Raw genomic sequence first — 24,172 nt, forward strand, 5'->3', positions numbered from 1 at the left:
AAGATTAAAGTGGTGCTTCCACACCTGTCTACTAGTCTGTGGTTACATCACTACACTAAGTTACCACAGTACTTTGCTAATCCGTTGTAATTCTCAGTATGTAAATGAATTGAAAGCGCACAAACAACCAGTTTTACCTGGACGCCACACCTCAGTCACATGGTGCTGGACTGACCCAGATGCACAGAGATGCAGTCTGCAGAACACAAAGACGTGAGCTGAAGCTGATGATCCCTACTGCAGTTTTAGTGAATATTACATTTTACATCAGTGCACTTTGATCGTTTTAGCTCTTTGATGTCAAACCTTTCATAGATGATAACTGATAATTGTTGATTTTACATGAATCTGCATTTTCTAGTTCAATCCTGTCACATTTACCTGCAACAATTAACTGATTACACGGTTACAAATCTATTTTCACTTAACCTGTTTTTTAGCTTTCACAAATTCAGCTGCTCAGTGTGAACAGATTCTGGGTTTGTGAGGTAGTTTGGCGGCTTTAATCGATCTGGAGTGTCACCATACTGTACCTGCTTTTCAACACTAGATGTCAGGTATCACACAGGTTCAGGTGTGGGATTTACTGCCTTGTTAACATTAGAAGCTCATAATATCAGACACCATCATTAATTCACTGTATAATGATGTGAAAACAACATTACACAATGTAAGAATTACTCTTTTATTTTGAAAAAGAAATGTTTTAAGTCACTTGTAGCTTTGCCTTAAACACAATCACCTCCAATTCTCATGTATTTTTCTTTAATTCCTTTTTTATAAATTAGAATGGTATATTATGCATGCAATACCGCATTAGCCGCTTAGGTTTTCATCTTCCACAGAAAATAAAAACACGCACACAAAAGAAAGATTCCCTTCAAAGTCCAGATGAAGCTGCTTGCAAAAGGGTGGTGGGAGAAGCCACAGCATGAAGCGATGTACACAGTTTGCGGTTGCATAGTACAGTACATGAAGTTCCTCATTTTAAAACAGCATGCCGTTTTGTATTGCACATTACTGAAACTTTGTATACTGAACCTTGCTGTTGTTCCAAGTGTCCCACATGGGTAGTCGGTGTCGTCTCATTTCAGCATGTATACAGCAAATAGCATCTCTCAAAGACATTATGTACATTTTTATTTGTTATAAAAATAATTGCCAGCAAATATTCATCTATTACTTTTCTACTGGAATAAATGTTTGTTCTTTTTCTTCTTTTGATTCTTGTTTTTCTTTTGTTTTACATTTTACCAAAGAAAATCCTCCTGATAAGTTCTGTGTTTTGTGGTCACCTTGAGATTTAGTCCATGAAAAAAAGAATAAAGAACAGGTCATGAATTTTGTTTTGAGACAAAAGTTTGGCCACAGGTGAAGGTGAAATTAAAGTTCTTTGAGGTCTGTGAGCGTGTTATTTTGTTCTGACCTAATTCCACAGCTCAAATGGGAAAATACTGTATCTCTCACGGGACGCTGGTCTGGAAATCCCTTCTGATTGTCTCAGGCAGCCCAGCTCAACATTGGTTGGTTTGATTTCAAATGAAAAATGGCTTCCTGTACAATCAGCCAGTGAGATTTTTATGCTATGGGGCAGGATGAGACAGAAAAGCATGCTTGTAAACAGTAGCATTACACACTAATTCTACCCCCCCCCCCCCCCCCCCCCCCACCCCCTCCCTGTTTGCAGCCTTAGTGTTTCAGTTGTTAACAAACTGTGCATAACAAAGAGATAAACTTGTACCAGGTTCACATTGTAGGAACAGTTGCTCAAAAACCACCTTCGTTTTTTTTTTGCTTACTTCTTTGTGCTATGCAAGTTTCCCAAAAGAACTTCCTCTTTATCCAGAGCTACACAAAGTGATCTATCGAGAGAGGATATGAAACCAAAGTTTTAAAATCAAATCAGAAAATCAGAAGCTTCTTTGCACCAGAAAACATTTGCATTCGATGTTAACAAACCTTAAGCTGAACTCAGGGGAGGAGAAGCCCTTTGAAACTAATTATGCATTGAAAATTGTGCCACATTATTAAAATCTAATCATATTAATCCAATATAGTAATATGTATTATACCAGATAGAAATTGTGTCTACTTTCTGATGACTCAAATATTTAAAAAATGCTACACAGTATGAATAGCCTTCTTGTTCAGCCGCACCTTAATTAACAAAGTGTTTTTTTGGCCTAACTTCACTAATTGTTTTGTCGTAATAATCTTGAGTAAACCTTAACCACACTGCAGCTGCTGGACAGATACTGTAGAATGAAGTCATTTAAAAACTTTAGCATTTCTTATTAAATATTGTGATTAAACACAGTCCAGAGTTCTGCGTAGAAGTACGCTTCTGCCTGCATCCAGCATTAATACTAATTCACTAATTACCATAGAGCATTACAGATGTTCCAACTGGATAATCTACTGAGCCACTATTTATTTGCTGAGGTTCTTTCTCTGTTGGTAAGGCACCAAGCTGATCTGGTGCTGTGGCGGTCACTACTGTACATCACATCTGACAGAAGGAGAAGAAGTCTAAATGTTAAAGAGCAGCTTCAGTGGTTGTGTGATCGTGCTAAAGAAAACAGTTTTAACAAACGTGTCCCGTTTCTAAATACTGTTCATCCTCATCATCATTTCACTGTGATGCCTTTTCAAATTCATTTTAAAATGTATTTCCCTGGCAGTGTGTCTCGACTGTACTACAAAACAAACCAATGAAAAAATGGATAAATATAATACATCGGGTTTGGTCCTTCATACACGGGAAGAAAATAATATAAATAGATTTTTTGTTGTTTGTAGAATTTAATGTCATTGCAAAGCGTCAGTGCAGCGTTTGTAAAGCAAACCAACTAGCTGCCTCAACACTTGTTTGTCATTATACCCTGTCAAACAGGAAGTTTATGTTGTTTAGTCATTTCCATTAGTTGGGGCTTATGTGACATTATAAACATTGTGCAGTAAAACAACGCACAACAAGGACAAACTGCTCACTGCCAATGAAATACATGAATTAATAATCCAAATATTGCAATATTTGTGGACACAGCTATGGAGGCCAAGAGCAGCCCAAAGTTTAAAAGGTTTATTACCTTGTTTTCTTGTTTTTAGGCATAAAATTGGCTGTAAATATGAAGATAATTAAGTCATCATCACAACACAATCTGATATATTAATTTAATGTGTGTAGTAAACTGTGATAATGATAAATAGCTTAAAAAAAATAGCAACTACAGCAGCTCTTTGCTTCCATACGGAGCACCATGTTTGTTAAGTAAACCATTCCCCATTATCTCAAACGACCTGTTTTTGTGAGGGCTGGCACTATATCACTGTTTGACAGTTGTTTCTAACATGTAGCATAATTCTGAATCAATATAAACTATTATCATTATGCTGTCCCCTCTTATGAGTCATGCAATGCACCAAAACACTTTTAAAACCTTCGTAGTGACATTAACCAACAGCTGAACTTTCCTGTGTGCCATTTCTGCGTGTTTAGTTACAAACGTCAGGTTTCCAGTGATATCATTCATATGTATTTTGGGTCATCTCTTTTCTTTTCTGTTATGTTCTTTTTTTTTGTTTTTTTTGAGAAAGATGCCCTATTTATTTTTTTTTTTTACAAACATCAACTTGATTCTATTTTATGTTTGGAGTGAACATGCTCTGCAGTCAGGACAACATGCCAGCTACACAGAGAATTAACATGATGCAACCGACCCCGCCATGTCACATATTTAATGCTTTTATCCCCTAAAACCAAAAGAAGGAACTTCAATAGCAATTAACCTACTAATGACTTGGTTAACAACACCTGTATGTTTGTTTTACCTCTAAATTACCTTGATATCATTGCAAACAATTGGAAAACAACTTGTGGCTTCAGCAGCAGGTCTATCTAACAAATAAATAAATAAATAAAACCTCAATCTTATAATTCAAGCTGGAATGTACCAGCCTGAACATCCCAAGCTGCTGGAAAAGTTCTTACAGCATTGTTTTTATGCCGGTCCACATCTCAACAACATCAAATGCATCTCAACGAGTATTTTGCTATTGTATTTGCCTATACTATCCGACAGACTGTCACAGCTATCGCCTTCTCTAACGCTCTAAGTGCTAGCTGTTTAGAACAGAAGCAGTATTGCCTTCTCCTACAGTGTAACTGAGATCTGATCCCAGCACCATCAGAATCTGTTCTCCTTATGATGGTGAGGGTCATCACCCAAATGAAATCCTAAAGCTATGCTACAGAAAAGCTGGCCTTGCTCAAAGTGACTTTCAAATAGCAAAATAGTCTGGGAATGTGAAGCACCAGTTTTCAAAACTAGCAGCCAGATATTATCTGCACCACAAACCCGCCACCCACCACCTATCCACAACCAGGTGATTTAGAAAATTGGACCTCCGTATCTACACTCCATCGTGGGAGAATCCATAATGCTAGGTACAAAATATCAGTGAAGTGGATGCAGAGGTTGATCATCTATCAGCATGCAATAAGCTAAATGGTGAGAGGATTTATACATGGCCCAGGATAGGGGTCAGCAGCCTTCAGCAGTCTGTGTGCAGTGGACCTCCCTCCAACCTGGTGCAATGTTCCAGGCACTTAGAAGCCCATACACCATCACCATCTGACCACTATCCATAATGAGCTTGCTGACACAGGCAGCAAGCACAATCTGCGCTGCACGTCTGCTGAGCATCGAGTTGGGACAATCCCAAAATGTCCCAGTAACATCAATTAAAGGAATTCATTTTACAGCATTAGTTAATATTGGTATACAGAACCTCCTGACCACTGAGACTGTTGATTGAGGGTGTTGCTCTGGCAGTTTGATTAAAACCAAATGTGACTTGAATTTTGACAGAGAAAAATAGCGAGTTAAAACAAATTGATGCAACTCAAAATAAAAAGGTACAATTTGGGACTGTCTTGGCTCTGTTGCAGCGTTTATTTTGGGTAGAATCTGGGCCACATGGACCCTGGTGGTGATGGAAGTGGGTTCAGAGCCGGTGCCGGGAGTCATGGCTGTAGCTGCCCGGTGAACTGCGATTGCGATGTGGCTTATATGCATCCTGATAGGGGTCCTGGTAGTCCTGGTAGGGGTCCTGCTGCTCACGGCTATGCTGCGAGCCGGATGACATGCGGTTGCGTCCCTTGTGCGCCCGCTCATTGTGGTAATTTTCGTCTGATGTCATCAGGTTGCGTCGTTCATTTGGGGTAGAATGGTCTCCTGTGTGGTTGCTCTGTCGCATTCTTTGGCTCTGTCAATCACATACGCATAACAACACAGGTAAGGCTGGGACAACACGACTAGCCAAAGGTGCAACATGTCAAATAACATAATTTTCTTCCACCAATTACAGTAAAGTCAACACTTTTTATACATTCCAGCTTGACTGAACTGAAATGCATTTTTGTAAAAAACAAGGATTTGCCTGTCGTGTCCAACAGTGGTATTGTGCTGGACCTCCTGCAAGGCTTTCAAATTAAAATGAAAAAATAAATGAAAACAATAACTAAATAAAATAATAATAACTAAAATAGCTCAGGAAGGGGCCCATAGAGTAGTCAATGTGTACCTGCAGTCCAGAGATGCTGGTGGGGTAGGGGGTGAGAGTGGTGGGGCCCAGGTTGCGTCCCAGCAGGGGGTTTAGGGGTGTCGCCATGGAGGTATGGGTCGCTTTCCAGTAGGCCTCGAGGTATTCAGCGAGGTGCTCACAGGCGTCCTCCAGCTGGTTCTCGTCCAGGATGACGTCAAACATTTCCTGTTAGCAGATGGTTGGAGAAAGAAAAGTCAGACAAAGCTACTGATGAAAATGAGATGGAACATAATTGACCTCCAAACTGTGTAGGAGAGGTCCTGCTGTGTTACTGTGCAGCATTTAAAAATAATATTATATTAGAATTGTATGTTGATTAAGAGAATATAAAAAAAAAAACAGAGAAATCACATTAAAATGCAAAAAGTAAGATTTAGAATGAAGAGATATATGAACATATGACTGGCCTGAGTAGATTTTGTGAGTGGAAACTTGAATACATTTGGCTAATTCAACGTAAGGAGAATCCTATTAAAAAATTCCAATACATTTATGTTTGTTAGGTGATGTCCAATTCAAAATTGCAGTTACGGACTAGTTTTTAAAATACACAAATATGTACCGGTGTCAGAAGCAGAAGCACATTTATGAAGTGATAACTTCATTTAAAACAAAAAAGTAATGGTAAGAATATGAAAATGGACACTTACTGGAGGGCACTGGGCCAATTTGTCTGCTGCCACAAGCTGGACGTTCAGGTGTTTACTCTGGGACTTTCCTCTGGACTTGACTAACCTCTGCAAGACCTGGATGACAGTATAAGAAATAGACAAAAGTTCACTGAAGGTGTCACATGATTAGGTTAATCTCTGTCAGGTCACTCTGCACCCTCGTCATTACATGCAAAAGTGCCATGGTGGCAGAGGGATTTTGAAATTCGAATTCATAATAGGCAACAGGACAGAAAGTGGAGCTCTTTATAGATAAACTACAGTGCCATTATTTTTCAGAATGATCTATGAATCCGATAATAATAATTAATTAAATCACTCGCTGCATACTTGGTGTATCTTGTGTAGCCTGATAAAATGTATTTATGCCTGTTCATCATAACATTTATATTAATGAAACACTATCATTACTGGCATGTAGAATAATAGAATTACATTTGAATGTTAAGCAAACAAGCTGATATATATATATTAAGAAATAAATGATGAAATATAAACAGATTTAATATATTTTCTCAAGTATTTCGAAAATGCTGCTCCTGGATTTTTAATTGTTTGTACATTCAGGTGTAGCGTGGCAACCCTCTCAGTCAAACTCTGAAGACAGACAGAGTATTTGTGAAGCTCTCAGCTAGTTTAAGTGGTCATTGCTGTGTCCCAGTGTAGAGGGAGAACGTGCAGCAGACGTACTTGTCCATGCAGAGGTGAGCTACAGTGCAGATTTAAAGCCTCTACTAACTCCTCACACAGGATTTAAAGCCTTGCAACTTAGACAAAGGCTTTAAAACAAAGTATGTCATGCTGGTTTTGCAGGCAGCATTGTGCTTATGTTGAGCTGCTGCATCAGTGGAGGGAACATATCAACCTAGTCTAACATAGGATCTGTTACCTTTAACATGTCTTGTTGTTTGTCTCCACCAACTGACTCTGTGGGACAGGATCTGTAGAGATCATGTCATTTGCTTAATTTTCTAATACTAAGATCTGACATGATGATTAGGTTATAACCCTTTTAACCCACTAAATAAAAAAGTAAGACTCTTTCCATGTGTCTTTGTCCTCTCATCATACAGTACCTTTGGCGAGGAGACTTTAACATGGACGATGATTGGGGCGAGGGAGGTCTTGAGGAGCTGGGCCGGGTGGTTGATGGTGTCAGCGTCGAGCACCACCAGCTGCAGGGAGCGAGCCAGCTCAAAGATCCTCTCAATCTCACTCTGCACCTCAGCTGATGAGACAAATATAGAAAATGAATTAAATCCGTCCATGTCCTTGTCTATTTTAATAATAGTATAGTTTAGAACTCAAACAATTAGTATCAGAAAATTCAGATAAGACAAGGAACTTAATTCTTATTCTTCTTAGTATGACTAAACTGGAAATAAACTGAACACAGAAGAATGGGGAGTTTTCTTACCTAGGCTTGAGCGAGTGTTGGATCTTTCAATGATGGCCCTCTTACTGGGGTTGTTGAGAACAGAGCGCTTGGCTAAAGATATATCTGCCGTCACACGTGTGATAGTTATCCTGCAAAATGATTAAACAGAACAAATTCATCTACTGTAAAAGTTTTAGTTATATCATTATATGTCATTATATCAGTACAAATGTTTGTCACACTCGTCTTACCTGCCATCAAATCTGTGCTTAAGGAAGTCGAACAGTGCTTTCTGCATCATATCTGTGACCTGAACAGAAAAAGAGAAGACATTGCATCTTCATGAATATTATAATTATTTTAGGGTTATTTAAAGTTACTGAGCTGGTTTAAGTTGCAATTTTGTTATTTTAAGGACAACATCATGTAGATGTATAACATTTCTGTTTAATTCTGACTGTGTTAAATTAGTTAAAGATATCTACAGTATTTCTTCAAAATCTTACTGGGCTGGATGGTTAAAATGTGTGCAACAGAGGGATAAATTATTTAAAGTGACTTTTTTATACAGGAACTTGCATGTTTGCATTTGGAATTGTATCCATTAATATGAAGTTTATGATCCACATATTCCTAATATGCTACAAGTATGTAAATGTTTTATTTTCAGCTTGTTTTCCTGTAAGCAAATGGTCTATGCAGTCATAAAGTCATAGTTGATGTTTCTCTTAGTGTTATCTATGCTAAAAGCATGTAATTTTTATGGATATGCTCCTATCTTAAGTCTGTAAATCCTAAATGTATCCTTCCTGAATCTGTGAATCTAAACCTCCAGTGATAATCATTATATCTTGCATTTACCTCACCAAATGTGTATTTCATGACGATAACAGTACTGCATACTGTCCCTAATTTTTTAAACATTATTTTTAAACAGTGCCTTAATGAAATCAATATGACAGTTAAAGCTCTCCCCAGAAAAGCTCAGATGTGCCAATTACACAACATATTTTCATCTGACCTCTTCACGACAGTCTGGCTTCAATCTGGATGTTATGTGGGCGATGACACACTCACAATTAACTGCGCCAACAACAAGCAATTTTGAAAAGATGTACAGGACTCATTTCCTTTCTGTAGTCTTATCCTTTTTGCAGCAAACGCTGCATGTAATCTGCTATATTTTTGCATTTCATTCATATACACTGAATCAGTGACAAAAGTAAAAGGACATATTTGACTTCCTTTCCTTCGACTGGCAGCTTACCTCATAACCCTTGAGAGAGGGTCCCACCAGAACTACGGGCCTCATGGAGGGAACTACATCATATGGGGGAATGTGTTCTGTCTGTTAACACAAAGATGTTTAATCAGCAGCAGTCGACTCAACGCAAACAAAACAATGCACCCAAAAATAGTTTAAATTAAAACCACAGATATCTGAACCTCAGTTACAATCAAATGTGCAGAATGCGTGACTGGTATATTACCATGTTGTTGCATGTAGCAAATGACAACTGACAAATTATTGTAACTTGTCAAAATGTAATGAAATTTACTGAAAATATTGCAGCAATTATTTCCTGCAAAATGTCTTGCAGGAATTATTATACTGACTGATCTATCTATTATTACATAGATAATAATAAGATAATAAAAATGTTAGCATTTTAGCTAGTGAATATATCCTTTGTTGTATTCACTGTATTTAATATCACACCACTTAGAAGAACATGTCATTACATTTTGACTAATAAATGAGTTGTCATTTTCTACAGAGATGGATATGATTGCTTCATTTATGTTGTAAACATTACAAGTCTAACCCATTAACACAATACCAGACCAAATATCACAATAAGAAGCACCATGACACCATACCATGCCAAAGTGGTAATACTAAATATTGTGTAGATATGGAAATCAGTTTAAGGTAAAAGCACAACAATTAATAAAATAAAAAATAAAAATAAATAAATAGTATCACTACCACTAAGTTTAAAACTTGAGATTACCTATTACTTTATCTGTTTTAATGTTTATGTTTGCCCTTTATGTATTTTTTTCTGGGGTTCTAAGGTTTGTGAGCTACCGTATGGACAGTAGTTTGAAATAAAAACACTGGGCATTCAACAGCATCTCACCCTTCTCACCCATCTTTACCTCGGTGGATGGAGTTTGGACAGTAGAGTACAGACAGTAAACTGAGCTGAGGAGGATCAGGAGATGCAGTTGAAAGCTCTAGAAAAAGTAAGTGTCTCTATATCCAGCTCTGTGAATTGTGATCTATACAATTTGCCATGTATACATATTCATTTCAGTATTAGTTATGTAGTTGCTTTATTCTATATATATTTATTCTATAAGCCATTTTTATTTTAATAACTCCAATGAGCTTTTTCTAGACTATGCTCAGGTCACATATTTTTAGTTCAAAGAGCAATAAAAATGTCTGCAGATGTCTCGTTCTGTCCAGAACACCTCTATCTGTCTTGTACATGAAATGCTCTCCTGGCTTTTGATGAATAGTTTGATATTTCGGGAAATCCACTCATTCACTGACATTGCTCATGTCTGTGCAGTAACCAGCAGCCAGTTAGTTTAGCTTAGCATAAGACTGAAAACAGTGGGAAACAGATGGCCTGGTTTGGTACAAAAATTACATATATTAATCTCCTAGTTGTAGCTTCATATTTTCTGTACAAATATGAAAGTGGTGTACATTTTCTCATCTTGGCAGGAAAGTGAACAAGTGTATTTCCCAAATGTGATATGATTCCTTATAAACGGTTGACTCCACCACAATTGACTTCAACTACATAAAACACCATCTTGTTATGATCTATAAAACCAATTGTAAAATGCCTTCTAGTTTCCCAGAAATATTATCAGAACCATTATTATCAAAGCCTGAATTCAGTACTTTGGCGTCACAGGAATGGTGATGATTTGGCAGAGTATACTTCAGTGGGCTGAAGTATTGTAGCACAGGGCTCTAACTTTCTGTCTGAAAAAAGTTTCACTGGTACTTATGTCTATAATTTCATGATGGCAGTAACAAAAGTCTAGTAGATGGTAAATGAGTGGGTTTTACCGTCACCAACTTACCACTTTCTGTTTCTGCTTTCCTGTAGGAAGGGAGAGAAGACAGTGAAAGTATTGTCAGTAGCTGTGGCCAGAGGAGGCATCGCCATAAGATGTTAGAAACATCCAAACATGCCTCACATGAGCAACTTTTCATCATAATTCTTACCAAATGAAACCTATCAAAGATAATAGGAAACAAATTTATAAATATATTTCTATGTCCTAAGGTTATATTCACAAGGTCACATGAGTGCAGTTCAGAGGGGGGTTCATAGTCTTGTCGTTGGGTTCACACTGTGGTAAGCCCCAGTCTCAGAGCGCCTGCAGTCCTCAACTGGAGGAAGAGGAGGATCATGGGAAAATGTACCAACAACTCTACGCAGTGAACTTATGCTCTATGCAGAGACATGGGAAGGGTTTGGAGTTTTATGCTCTCTATGTTGCAGCACTTCAAGAAGCTTGGCTCTAAGCTGGCAGCTGGCTATTAACAGCCCTCTCCCCCTGCACGATGTTCTCACCTGCTGAGGATATGAGGGGTCGGATAGAGGCAGATACCTCATCCTCTACACTGGAAGATGAGTTCCCTCCAGACTTACTGGAAAAGACAAGAGGGGATAAAAAAGACAAAAACACATCACGGTATTAATGCAGAAAAGTAAAAAAATATATATCATGAAATAAATCAAACTACCAAGACGGCTGAAGAAAAACGTTTTTACATGGATCACAAAAGGGTAAATGTTAATAATTCATACCATAATGGCAATAAATGTAATTTATCAACTGTAAAATGTTCATGTTAAATGTACTGTAATAACTACTTAAGAGGCCGGATATCTGATTTCTTCCCTTTGGCAAAACCAATTGCAGAGTCAATCCAGTGATGTCACATGTCCGTGGCCATAAAAGTGAAGATTTTCAGTTATAATCATAGTTACACAGACAACCTACGAAGGCCTTCACTTTATAATATCAAAGTCATTCCTTATATTACTCTGATTACTTTCTGATTTTATCTGCACAAAGCATTAGGAATCATTCACCCTCTAGTCTCAGCTCTTCCAAATCCACACACTGGACTACTGATCAGTAAAATCTAAAATGCAGATTACATTACCCATACTGGTTCTTTCAACGTGTCCATTTTTTAAAGTCATTTAGACTCTGATAAATAGGATACTGCATGGTCCATATGTATTTATGACAGGGACCTGGACTGGCTTTACACAGGATAAGAAAACAAGCAGATGTTTTTAGTTCCATACAGAAGCGGGAAGTCTGAAACTTACAGATGATCAGCTACAGAGGACCATAATTCAGGAGTCTAAAGACTCATTTACAACAGAACCTCATTCACTTTTTGCCTAAATCTCCAACATAATTCAGAGTTGCCATTAGGTGCAAAGGGAAATAAAGCACTCTCTTTAAATCTAAAGATAAATAATTATTAAAAATCGCATTTCACAGCAGTACAAATATTTTACCATTGTCTGGTTGTCTGTAATTCAACAAATGTTTGTCTCACAAATGTATAAACAAAGTTGCTTGTTTCAATACAGGAAACACCTATGTTTGGTCTGACAACAACAAAAGCAGTAGAGCAACACAGACCATACTTTATCTAGAAAAGAGTAGAGAATAGAAAATATAAGAGTACAACTGTTAATTTATAGAGCACCTTTCAAGAAAGATACGCAACATCTCAGTAACACAGCATCTCTCTCAGAGGGTCTCTCGTTGTCTGACAGGCTCACTGACACAAAGCCACAGAAGTTAAACTAGAATGTGAAGTGATGAAACACTTGAGTCTAGTAAGATTAGTATTAAACTCATAAACAAGGCTTGTGGTAGTGCGTGTGAGTTACTGTACAAACTCTGGATGACAGAACCTTCAAAACACATTACACACACGGGAACTAGGCGGCTGATAGGAGCGCTAATTACAGCTACTGAAACTGTTTCACTGGTACAGTAGGCGTGAGTAGAACTGATGGAGTAAATAGGCATGAGTCATAAGCAGACCTGAATCAGAGTAGATTTGAAAATAAAGTAGGACTGACAGTCGATGAGATTGTAAGCCTTTTATGGGGGAGTTAATGGACAAAATGTACCTTATCTGGTTAAAATATACATAGTGTCTATATTACTTTAACCCATTTCTGCTCAGGGGCGGTGTGGACACACACCGATTCTGTTTTTGACTGCATAATATACTGTCACTCTCTTATTCTACTTACTGTATTAAATATCTAAAAATGAAAGGCTGAGGTATCCTATTTCAGAGCACAAGCTGTTTTTCTGTCAGTATACTACTATGGATCAATGGATGGAACAACTTGTAAGTTGTTTATACAGTTTACAATACACAAATTCACAGCTACTTTAAAGAACAATGTGTTATGTTTGTGCTTAGTTTATGAGACAGACAATGGGAAAGCGTGTTTTTCTGTTACTTACCCTTGGACTCGTCCTCTCTTTTGCTCCTGCTGGAGCCGGATGTTCTCAAGCTTCAGGGGACTGGGGATGAAGCCGATCTCACAGCCCTCTTTCACTAACCGACCGATCCACCAGTCATTGTTGAACTTCTGAGAACGACAACATTAAAGAACAAAAAAAAAAAAAAAAAAAAAGAGAAACAAAAAATAATAATAATAAAAACTCTCATGAATAGGTTCACATTTGATAGATTTTTGGCTGACAACCATCAACACAGGCAAATATGCAGTAGGCACCATGTTTCATTACCTCTTTTATGTGAAGGAAATCCTTTGCATCGAAGGAGATGGCTGTGGCTGGTACTGGAACATCCTCATCCAGTGCACCACAGTAGCTGACATTGGTCCTTACTGCAAATGCCACAGGCTTCGTCTAGAGTGTGAAAACACATTTGCAATTAGATTACACAAATCCTAATATTTTTGTGTATGAAGAGCACTTTTGATATCCGAGACAAAACCTACATGGCTGGAATAAGTATTTATGTGTCACTGGAAAATGTCTGCCTTTAAAAGCTTTTCTCAGCAAAAAAAATTATTGATTGTCTGGATTTAAGGATTGTAGGCACCAACGTTCCTAACTCCTATAAGGCCAAAAGGAGACCAGTCTGTGTATTTACAGTAAGCACAGAAGAATTTGGTGATCAAGTGTCGCAGGGTGGCTACCTTGGCTCTCTCCAGTTGAATGGCGGCCTGCTGCTCCCTTTCCTGACGGCTCTGTCCCGGTCCTTGGCTCTGGCTTGGGCTCTGGCTCTGGACCTGGCCCTGCACCTCCCGTTCCTCCTCCAGAGAGACATCTGAGTCTGATGGTCTGCTAGTATAAGAATCAGCTGAGCCCTGCAAACAGAAATCAAATTGTAAGTTACTGATCTTACATTCCTAGGGTTATGGTCCATTATACAAAGTGTGAAAAAGTGGGAAAACCTTAAGACAGAGACTAGACTCAAAAACTGCAGTCCTGCTGAAGGGAGTTAAAATACTGTAGACTCGACTTTCTTGCCGGTCAGCGATGTTGTAAAATTTTACCCTGCCCAGCAAGTGCAGTAGCCAAAGCTGCATTTAGATCAACAGGAAACTGGACTATAAACAGAACTGTGAATGTGTGATCACGCCATGGCTAATAAAGATGAGCACTCTACTTGTAATTCATTGATGATTCACTGTTAAAAATCCATTTATGTTGAGTCACAAAAACACTACACCTTTCCATACAGTGAGACCCTGATCCAGTACTAGCTTTTTCTCTCTAAACATTCAAACAGCACAAAAGCTCTGAGGTTCATATAGACATTAAAAGGAACTGTAACTTCATCTAAATTCAGAATTGCTTAGAACAATGAGATCAAAAGAGAAAAATAAAACTTCCTTTATTTTCTTTATTATCTACTTTATTTCTTTTTTCTTCTTTTTATGAGAAGACTATCACAGGTTTTGGTTTCACCGTGCCAAGTCACCACACTGGACTTGCTACTCTGACTGCAGACCAGGTGAAACGGATTAGGAGGAAGATCCGACTGCCAGGAGAAACTCGGACAAAGTGGAATTTTTATTCCTGTATTGTCAGCGGTTTTTATGACCACACACAGCCAATCTCACTCTGCTAGGATGTTAGCCAAGCTGACATCCATTATGGACAATACCTCTCACCCGCTGCATCAGACAGTGGAGGCTCTGTGCAGCTCCTTCAGCGGCAGACGGATACACCCTCAGTGTAGAAAGGAGTGGTATCACAGATCTTTCATTCCCACCGCTGTAAGACTGTACAACTCAACAGTTTAACTGCATTCTTCTGGTCATACTGTTCCAATTTAAAATATTACTACATAATTCTTAAAAAACTTTGAAATATCACAGCGCAATTCTGTAAATACTTTGTAAACATGTTGGAAAATACCTGTATTATTTTGATATTTACTTCTCTTTCTTGCACCTTAACTGTATCTGTAAGTTGCCTAACAAGTAAATTTCCCCGCTGTGGGATCAATCAAGTTTGACATAGACAATTCTGGATAGTGATGAATTTCATCAATGTTCATCATGACTTGACTCTTCACAATATCTTTCCAAGGCCTGTGTGCACTTTTGGCATGTGACATGTTAACATGATCCAAAACTAAAACGAGTGGCAAATATCTCTTTCCTTATGAAAAGCTATCAAAAGCTTACCCCCCATTACGCCAGAAAAAAAAACAAAAAAAACAAACTATACTATGTGGCTCTAAATATATATGAATTTGTAAAGCTCTAGTTCAAACACATTGGGTCATAAGACAAAGTGAATATAAGCTATTCGACAAAATAAGGACATTCTACATCAATGATGTATTCATTTAGCATTTCATATTTTGGAGTATACAAAAAGTATATGAAAATCTAAATCATCTGCTTTCAAGAGACAAAAACATTGTTAATTATTTGACAAATGCTACTGAAACTAAACTCAGGGTGTGTTTGTGTCACTTTAGCCAATACTGTAGTATTATCACCCACTGTATATATTTCTGCTAAACAAAGCTGACAGTAATGGAGCAGCTGCTGCATTGGGACAAATATAAATATATAATATAATATAAATAATATTTTGTACTTGTGCAGGTGTTTGACAGCTGCCCATTATTAGTGATGTGTTTGATTAGTCAATTTAATCAGTAAGACTTCGGTTTTCTGATCTGCCCTCACACACTTGATTCACTGTTGTGTGTTGATCATGCAAATGTCTTCCATCTCTTTTACATTGAAACACTTCCAGCGGTTGAAATGTGAATGATTCTTTCTGCTCTCTCTTGAAAGCCTTTTTGGTGAAACGTCACATATACGTTTCCCACCTTTTGCATCCTGGCCTTTCTTTATTCATACAGACAAACTACCTATTATTCAAGACCCAGTTGTGTGGCTACCAATATTTATTTTTCAGAATTTCCCCAACAATACAAGATGGGCTGCAATCACATTCAAAAACACAGTTTACAATAACAACTTTAGATGTTGGTTTAGTTGGACTCATAAACAAAGTTATTTCAAAGTTATGTCTTTGAAATAATTTATCACCCTTCTAAATGAACCTGAAGTACATGTACTAATTATTATATGGGCCTATTGGGCACTGGTCGAGGGGGCCCAGAGGGTCAGGAGGCACTAAGTATTCATATCTCCCAGACAAAACAACCTAATAACCTAACCTAACAACTAATACACTAAACAACAACAAAAAATACAAAATGATCACAAAGAGACACAAAACTACCACTAGTAGTGTACTACTACTACTACTACTACTACTACTACTACTACTACTACAGTAACTTTAACTGCCTTTCAAAACTAAGTGAAGTGATGGCAAACTGCAGTTTAGCATGAAGGGATAAAGTACAGAAAAGGGCACAAACAAGTTCATCGTGTCAACATAAGCAGCATTACAGCGGTAGCATCAGCATAAGGACTTATCTGTGTTTTGAAATTGGACAAACACTGTAAACATAACTAACACGTGATGCACAACTGTTTGGAAAGTTACTGCAAAGAGCTTTGATGATAAAGTACAACATCACACTGAGTCATAAAGGTGTGCTGCTGGATTATATCCTCAGATTTCTGAATGTTTGTCTTTTAGTGACACCTTTCTACTGTACATTAACCTTAGCCGATTTTAGCAATCAAGGGAGCTAATGGAGGCCTTCACAGTTTGTGACTTATGTTTTGTTTTTTGTTTAGTTACTGTGAGTGAGCACACCATCAGCTATTTTTAATTACTCCAGTCCTTTGAGACTTGCTAGAATTCACCCTGCAACAGCACGAGGATTCCTGTAATGCTACATTTTTGTGCTTGGACATGACTGGATCAAGTGCTTCCTTCTGCTGTGTTAATCTAAACAATCAGCAACTAGTGATGATTCAATTAAGCAAGACCATTAGTCTCAAGAAGATCAATCACGCTAGTCATCACAGCTAAGCACTTTTTGTTTTGTTTTTTTCCCCACAAGCTAGCAGTAGCAGGGTCTGACTTCAGCACACTGTGCAAGTGTGGATTGTGCAAGTGGCACATTCAAGGAGTTCAAATCATGTCTTAATTTAAGAAGATACAAACACACTTAACAATAAATTAACAGAAAGGTCATAAACTGGAACAATATCAAATATTTCTCCTGGATAGGTCAGGAGAATTTCAGATGTACTGTATTAAAAAGGGTACTGCACTAACTGCACCCCTCTCAATCAGTCATGGAAAGTGATGATCAATACAGTTGACTTGCACCTCTTCTGTGGCTCTAAAGTTCTAAAGTTTTGTCAAATCTAATCCTGATGTTGACACAGTAGTGTTAATAGGGTTATCTCAGGCTCTGTATTTTTTAACAGAAACACAGCGCTGTGGAATCGTAAAAACATGAACCAAATGGGGAATGTCTATTGAAAGATGCTACTGAGTTGCATTATGGGAACTGAAGGAAGAAGGGTTTTGGGGTTTAACACATACCACACATTAAAAGTCAGAATATTTCATCCTCTGTTGATTGGATGAATCATGCAGTAGATCAGACATCTTGGTGCAGTAATTATTTAACAATCATAAATATAAGTCAAGTCTCTCTACTGTTTATGGAAGCATAAACTGTGTCCTAAAAATAGACTCTTCAAATTCTCTTCATATGGTTGTCCAATAATCACTCAGTCTAACATTAACAAGCCCTTCTGAATATAATTTCATCTATCTGTGTGGAAGCTTTGGGGGGTGCACTGTAGCATCCGAGCTATTATCCAATGGAGTAGCTTCAGCATGTGACTCATCAGCATCAGAATCCACTTAATGACATCACGATGCATGTTTCGCAGAGCCTATTCAACACACAGTCATAGGGACAGATATGAAATGCTCGGCGGAACATTTTTTAAAAAGTGATAAACGTAAAACACAAGCCTTTAGCATTTTAGTGTGGCTGTGTTATGGGCATTAGAAGAGAAAAGAACACCTTCTCCTCTTCCTCTTTGAATCAGGGCTCGGTCCATCTCTGAAAGGTACAGAGTGTGATGAACGGTAAATGGCTCCTCTTGGCTCTGGTGGTTTCCTGACATCCGTTCTTACAGCCTTATACAGCAAATACAGAACCACACATCACAAGCACATGCATATTTAGAGAGAGATATACAGAAATGTGTGAATGTCACTCATCAGAAGCCATCTGCCTAATGTGCAAACCTCCCTACACACACACACACAGCAACACCCACCCACTCACCCAACCCCCTTCCAGCCAAGCATAGCCCACGATCACGCTACACTGTACCGTTGGCTAACCCATCAAAGGCCTCTTATGTGTGTTGGTGTGTGTGTGTGTGCACAGCTGAGCTGCTTCCATCAATAAGAGAGCACAGAAGCAAGATTCACACATACACACACACCCAAACACTCACCGCCTCCGAGTCTTCAAATCCATGCAGGTACAAATTGTCATACATGGAGGTTTGATATTCCGAAGAGCACCTTTAGAAGAATGAGGGAGAAAAAATGAGAGTGGAGGCAGAGGAGGAAGGAGGGGGCACCACAGAGGGAAAAAAAAGGCTGGATGGGGGTGATGACGACAATCCCGTCTCTCCACAGCAGAGAAGAATAATTTAAAAAAATATCTCCCCTCCCGTCGGATCACGCCTGGTCCTCCGGAGGCCCCGTGGCTTGATAGATGCAGCTTCTACCTGATCCCACAGTGCTGTTGGCTGCTCACATTATAGGATGGAGAGGCTCTCCCTGGAGGTAGCCCAATCCTGGTATTTCATTTCATCAAGCTTCCACACACACATGCACACACACACACACAAACATATATATATATACACACACAGCAAGAGCAGAAGAGGCAGGAGCAGCAGCAGCAGCAGCAGCAGCAGCAGCAGAAGAGCAGCGGATCCTTCCTCAATATCCAAGCCTGATGACAGACCCACTGTTCAAGGAGCTGATTGGCTGGCTGGCTGTCCACTCAGCTTGGATGAGCGCTCTCCTTGATTTTCTTTTTTTTTTTTTCGTGCAGGGAGGTAGCAGGGATCGGGTGAGGGGGAAGGAGGAGTGAAAGAGGGGAGCAGCATCCTCCATTTCCCTGTTACCCCTTATCCTCACTGCTTATTTACAACAAAGCAGACAAACACATTTAATTTGGTTCTAATAAAAACAAGGTTTTATGAATTTATACATTTGAGCCATTCATTTTTATGAACAGTTAATTTCCTGCTGAGAATCAAATCAACATTAATGTGCATGTATTTATGTTTTGTATATATATTTTTTTACCTAAATGGGAAACTCTAGTTTGGGTTTGTTGTTATACAAGAAATAGATTTGGTGCTGTATACAGTATTGTTCAGGCACCACCATCTATACTGAGTTCGGCTTTTTCAATTTTTGTTTTTTCTGGCTTAATACTAACATAATGGAAGTATATCTAGTGTGAACATACTGACATAAGCTTGTAAAAACCCCTCAGTGTTCTCTATGAAAGCAACAGTATGTTCAGATATTTTATTTATTGCTAGCCTTTGTTTAAAGTCCAGCTACACTGAATGAAATTGGAAAACAATAAAATTAATCATCTTGAGAATCTAGGGCTCCATCAAACTGTTTTTTCATTATCTATTAATCGATTAATTACCTTCTCAATTAACTGAGTCATTATTTAGATTATGACAAGTCAGAAAATACAATTGTTTCAGACTTGGATTGTCTGAAATAAAGTATACTAATACCAAATATAGTCGACTTAATGTAATTTCGGTTGTGTCACTGGATTAAAACATTCTTTCTGCACGGCATCTAAGAAACACTTTGTGTCTCTGTCCACATGTAAAGTGTAATGAATACTGAGGCAGACAAGTACATTGATAGATATCTACGTCAAATTTAAAGGATAGTTGCATAAAAAAGTGTAGGAAATTTGATAAGTGATGAGGGGACATTTATTCTCTTGACACTTGACTTCGACAGCCCTAATATTACAGCAGTGAACAACACACAGGGTATTAGGTATAAAGTAATACAAAATGCTAATATCAGGGAAAAATACAGCACCATCAAACATGCAGAGGCAGTAACCACCTATATCTGTTCTAGACCATCCTAAAACCTACTTATATCCATGAGGTCCAGGTAAAACTTTATCTTCAAAGTATGTATGGATATCAATATGCTGGAAAACAGTGCTCTATTTTTTAAAAATATACTGTATTCAACAAGGAGTTCTTCCAGAGTGCTACTGAATTCACTGGAGCTGTACATATTAAAACCTGAATTAGATATGTGTATGTCTGCAGAGTCTGCAAATAAAATTCTTTATACCCATGATAGACAGAAGCCTACTTATTGTGTGGATTTTCCTTACTGATTTCTTTATAGTTTTGGCCACTGGCACCTTAAAATCTATTTCAGCTTGGTGTACCTAATCCTCTCTAAGCATTAATAGAACCTTTGAGAATACACTACTATCATCTATTGTATATTACAGTTACAAATAAAGCTACATTATACAGCTCTAAATTATACACATCATAAATATTGTATACTATCTGCAACCTACACTTTGCTGAACCAGTCTGTGCACTTGGTAAAAGGTAGTGATGTGCATCATTGCAGTGGCTATATCTATATATGGTGCAAAGGGAGCAGAGTCTGCATGGGGGTTGAAGATCCGCTGATACATTATGCATTGTGTATTTTGCATTTTTTTAGTCCAACACATGAAAATACACAGTCATGTAGAAAATTAATGATGTTTCGAAAGTTTAGACAGAGGGATTAAACAACACATAACCTGGTAACAAATATGCACATGAACATGCACACATGCACTTTTAATGCTAAATATTTTGCTGACTACGAGCTACTTTTGTATCAGAAAAATATGCGTTTTACACACCAATATATTTTATAAAAAATAAGGTTTGCTTTTCCTCATACAATCATGCACTGTGTAACACAGTGTCTCGTGTGTAGTGATCTTTGTCTCCTGGTAAATTCCAAACTCCTACTGGAAGAAAATTACTGCCCTCTGCTGTCAACAATCATACGTATCATCTCCCTTAGCTACGTCAAATGTCTCAGGTGTGATTCAAACAACTGTAAAACACGCTCATCAGCTCATCACTGTAAAGGGTCAGTAGATGTCACAAAGTCCAGACAGTTCCTTCAACCATAAACATTGTGCACAGAAGCTTAACCACAAATGAATGAGACACAAACGAATGAGATCAGCTTAACATAGAAACATCTGTTCATTATACTGATGTGATTTCCATAAAGTTAGAGCTGCTTATACTCTCTCCTCACAGAAGATAACAACCAAACTGTGGAAACATTAGCAGGTCTCTCAGCATTATGTTTTTCTTCAACATTTAAGAACTATGTACCCATTTGAATAGAAACCTACTGTATGTCCCAGGTTTTGGGCTGCAGTTCACTACCTGTCTGAGGATGAAGCTGGTCGAGGTGGTGCTGCCATCAGACCTCTTGAGTCGACTCCTCCGGGAATAAGTGCCTCGGTTCACCTGCACAAAAAATAATAATAAATAAAAAGATATATAAAGATTTAATTGGCACAATAAGGTCAAATAATAGGGTAAACTTTAGAAGCATCTAGTCACGTGTATAAATGCCACAGCACCCAAAACACATTCACCACAAGTAAATGGTTCTGCATTATGTTTCTCTTGTCTACATACTTTTTTTACTTACCTCCTGACTTTCTCTTTCTTTCTTTTTCTCTTCCAAAAAGTCCAAATATATCCACAGAGTTCATCTCTAGGGAGCTAAATTAATTATCTGCCAGTGATTTGCCCTATTTCTTTTCAAGTCTCCAGAGTTAATGACAATGTCACCGTTAAAAAGTCAGAACCTAGTTCCCTGAATTTATAAAACAGGGCCATTAATCTGGGTCACCATCTATCGTCTGTCTCTCTCTCTCTCAGTCTCTCAATTCAAGCCAACAGCCCAAAGCCAAGAGATATGACGGATAAAGTTAGCTAAGTCTATAAATAGCAAGCCATTAATATCAGCACGTAGACTCAATTGATCAGTTAAGGTGAAGAAAACTTTGCAGGCTGACACAGTCAGATACTGTATCTTTAGACACAGAACTTCAGTCAAAAATCAGCTAATTCTATGAGGCACTCCTTAAAACATATTATAAACCCAAATCAGTTAATACTCATTTTGCTTAATTGCTTATTTATTTGACATACATTTTGTCCCACCTAGCATCTGTTAATTTAAATAATGAGATATAAATAAGGATATAAGGGATAATATCTTAAAAACATTAACAGGACAACATGGTTACAATACGAAAAAATAAACAGGCAGCAAAAACAACAGGCAGAACGGTGTTATACTTAAATAAATGATAATGTTGTTAGGTGTTTGGTGTGCAATTTGTAACTGTAAGAAAGAAGATAAATAACCCATGTATTACACTTACACAACACCCTAATGAGAGAAAACAAAAAGTTTCTGCATACATATTATTAATAGCTACACATTTACACATGACATGTTTAACACACCTGCAGGTTTTTAAAGGCTTCCAAAAATAGATCTATGTCCTTTAGTTGTTATACATATCACGGAGATATACAGAGGTGAATGTTATCAAAGACGTTTTATTTATTTAGATGTTTTTTATGTGAACCAGCTCTGACACGTTTTATTTATTTAGATATTGTTTATGTGAACCAGCTCTGACACGTTTTATTTATTTAGATATTGTTTATGTGAACCAGCTCTGACACGTTTTATTTATTTAGATATTGTTTATGTGAACCAGCTCTGACACGTTTTATTTATTTAGATATTGTTTATGTGAACCAGCTCTGACACGTTTTATTTATTTAGATATTGTTTATGTGAACCAGCTCTGACTTGTGCACACAGTGTTTTCTGTGTGTTTCACCTTGTTCGTTATCACAGACTGAAGAAGTGAAATGTCAGGTTCAAGTCCAGTTCTCGGAGAACGGAACCAAAACTGAAGTCACCAGCACCGGGACACAGGGTAAAACAGTTTGTATACACGGTTCTGTCGTTTTGACTACAGTTATCCGAGTACCGCTGGTATTCGTGTGCCGACTAAGCTAGTTGTCTCCAGTACTTTGGTACTAAACCCGGTTCGTTGAAGTGTTTTCGCGGACGTGTCTGAAGCGAATGAACAATGAAACCAACGTATGTTGTAATTGACTAACGTCCCGTTAGCGAACTTTAACGGTCCTACCTGAAAGATGGGCGCCTGGATGCCCTCGCCGATCTTGTTCCGTATGTAGATGTGTCGGGACATTTCGGCCAGGACATCGGTCCACAGGGCCGGCTGCTCCGGTCCAGCCCAGCGGGGGGGCGCCGGGTTCCGGGCTGCGTGCTCCAGCTTCGCGCCGCGCGGCGGCACAGCACGTGCGCTCGCGAGCTCCTCTCCTCTCAACGGTCCGCCTCGAGACAGGTGCTCGGCTCGGTCTGCCGCGCGCGCCTGACTGATGGACGGAACTACTTTAGAAACCGGAGGGGGGGGGGCGAGCAGGACAAGTGTCTTTAAAAGACAGTTTTACATATAACAAGAGACTATTTTAGGATCAAACCAGCAACAGGGAGAAATTAATCACGTACTTCTACAATTTATTGTTATTGTTATTTAGTATGAGGGGAATCATGGATTTGACGGTCTTGTGGACGGTGTGATGTTCCTAACCCGGGGTCATGACCCCACACAGAGTAAAATAAAATGAGATTTCAGATTTAGCTTTCTTTAATATTCATCTGTTATGTTTTTAAAATAAAACAACACATTAGTAGCCTATTGGATGTTATTAATGGATTAGACCAGTGGACCTAATAGGTGAATTAGTGCATCAGTGCCTCTGATTGACTGTTAACATGTGTTGTTGCAAAGTCAATTATACAACTTCAACATATCAGAAGATTA

The 24,172-nt window shown here is 38.3% G+C and overlaps 1 protein-coding gene across 4 annotated transcripts; it reads right to left on the reverse strand.

The window, feature by feature from the left end:
- Positions 1-1,681: 1,681 nt before the first annotated feature.
- LOC113162804 (voltage-dependent L-type calcium channel subunit beta-4-like) lies at positions 1,682-23,660 on the reverse strand. 4 transcript variants are annotated; one of them, XM_026361014.1, is made up of 15 exons: positions 23,474-23,607; positions 21,675-21,758; positions 18,645-18,714; positions 13,905-14,075; positions 13,489-13,611; positions 13,201-13,328; positions 11,262-11,338; positions 10,765-10,784; positions 8,924-9,004; positions 7,908-7,966; positions 7,696-7,805; positions 7,355-7,506; positions 6,258-6,353; positions 5,587-5,772; positions 1,682-5,268 (listed from the first exon to the last, which is right to left on the reverse strand). In XM_026361014.1, the coding sequence occupies exons 2-15, from the start codon at positions 21,710-21,712 to the stop codon at positions 5,008-5,010; spliced, it is 1,572 nt and encodes a 523-aa protein (XP_026216799.1). In that variant the 5' UTR covers positions 21,713-21,758; positions 23,474-23,607; the 3' UTR covers positions 1,682-5,007. The 4 variants fall into 4 exon arrangements, with proteins under 4 accessions (XP_026216799.1, XP_026216798.1, XP_026216800.1 ...); XM_026361013.1 differs by lacking the exon at positions 18,645-18,714 and having other exon boundaries at positions 23,474-23,660; XM_026361015.1 differs by lacking the exons at positions 11,262-11,338; positions 18,645-18,714 and having other exon boundaries at positions 10,765-10,783; positions 23,474-23,660.
- Between the last annotated feature and the right edge of the window lie 512 nt (positions 23,661-24,172).

This window comes from Anabas testudineus, chromosome 2 (genome assembly GCF_900324465.2).
Source record: "Anabas testudineus chromosome 2, fAnaTes1.2, whole genome shotgun sequence".
Taxonomy (NCBI): Eukaryota; Metazoa; Chordata; class Actinopteri; order Anabantiformes; family Anabantidae; genus Anabas; species Anabas testudineus.

Bases quoted from the DNA above. Each gene is read 5' to 3' on its own strand.
- LOC113162804 (XM_026361013.1), bottom strand. From the start codon at position 23,536: ATGTCCCGACACATCTACATACGGAACAAGATCGGCGAGGGCATCCAG. The intron at 14,076-21,674 runs GTAGTGAACTGC...TTCTGTTTGCAG, and splicing joins CCAGCTTCATCCTCAGACAG to GGCTCAGCTGATTCTTATAC. The intron at 10,785-11,261 runs GTGAGAACATCG...CCCTTCCTACAG, and splicing joins ACCCCTCATATCCTCAGCAG to GAAAGCAGAAACAGAAAGTG.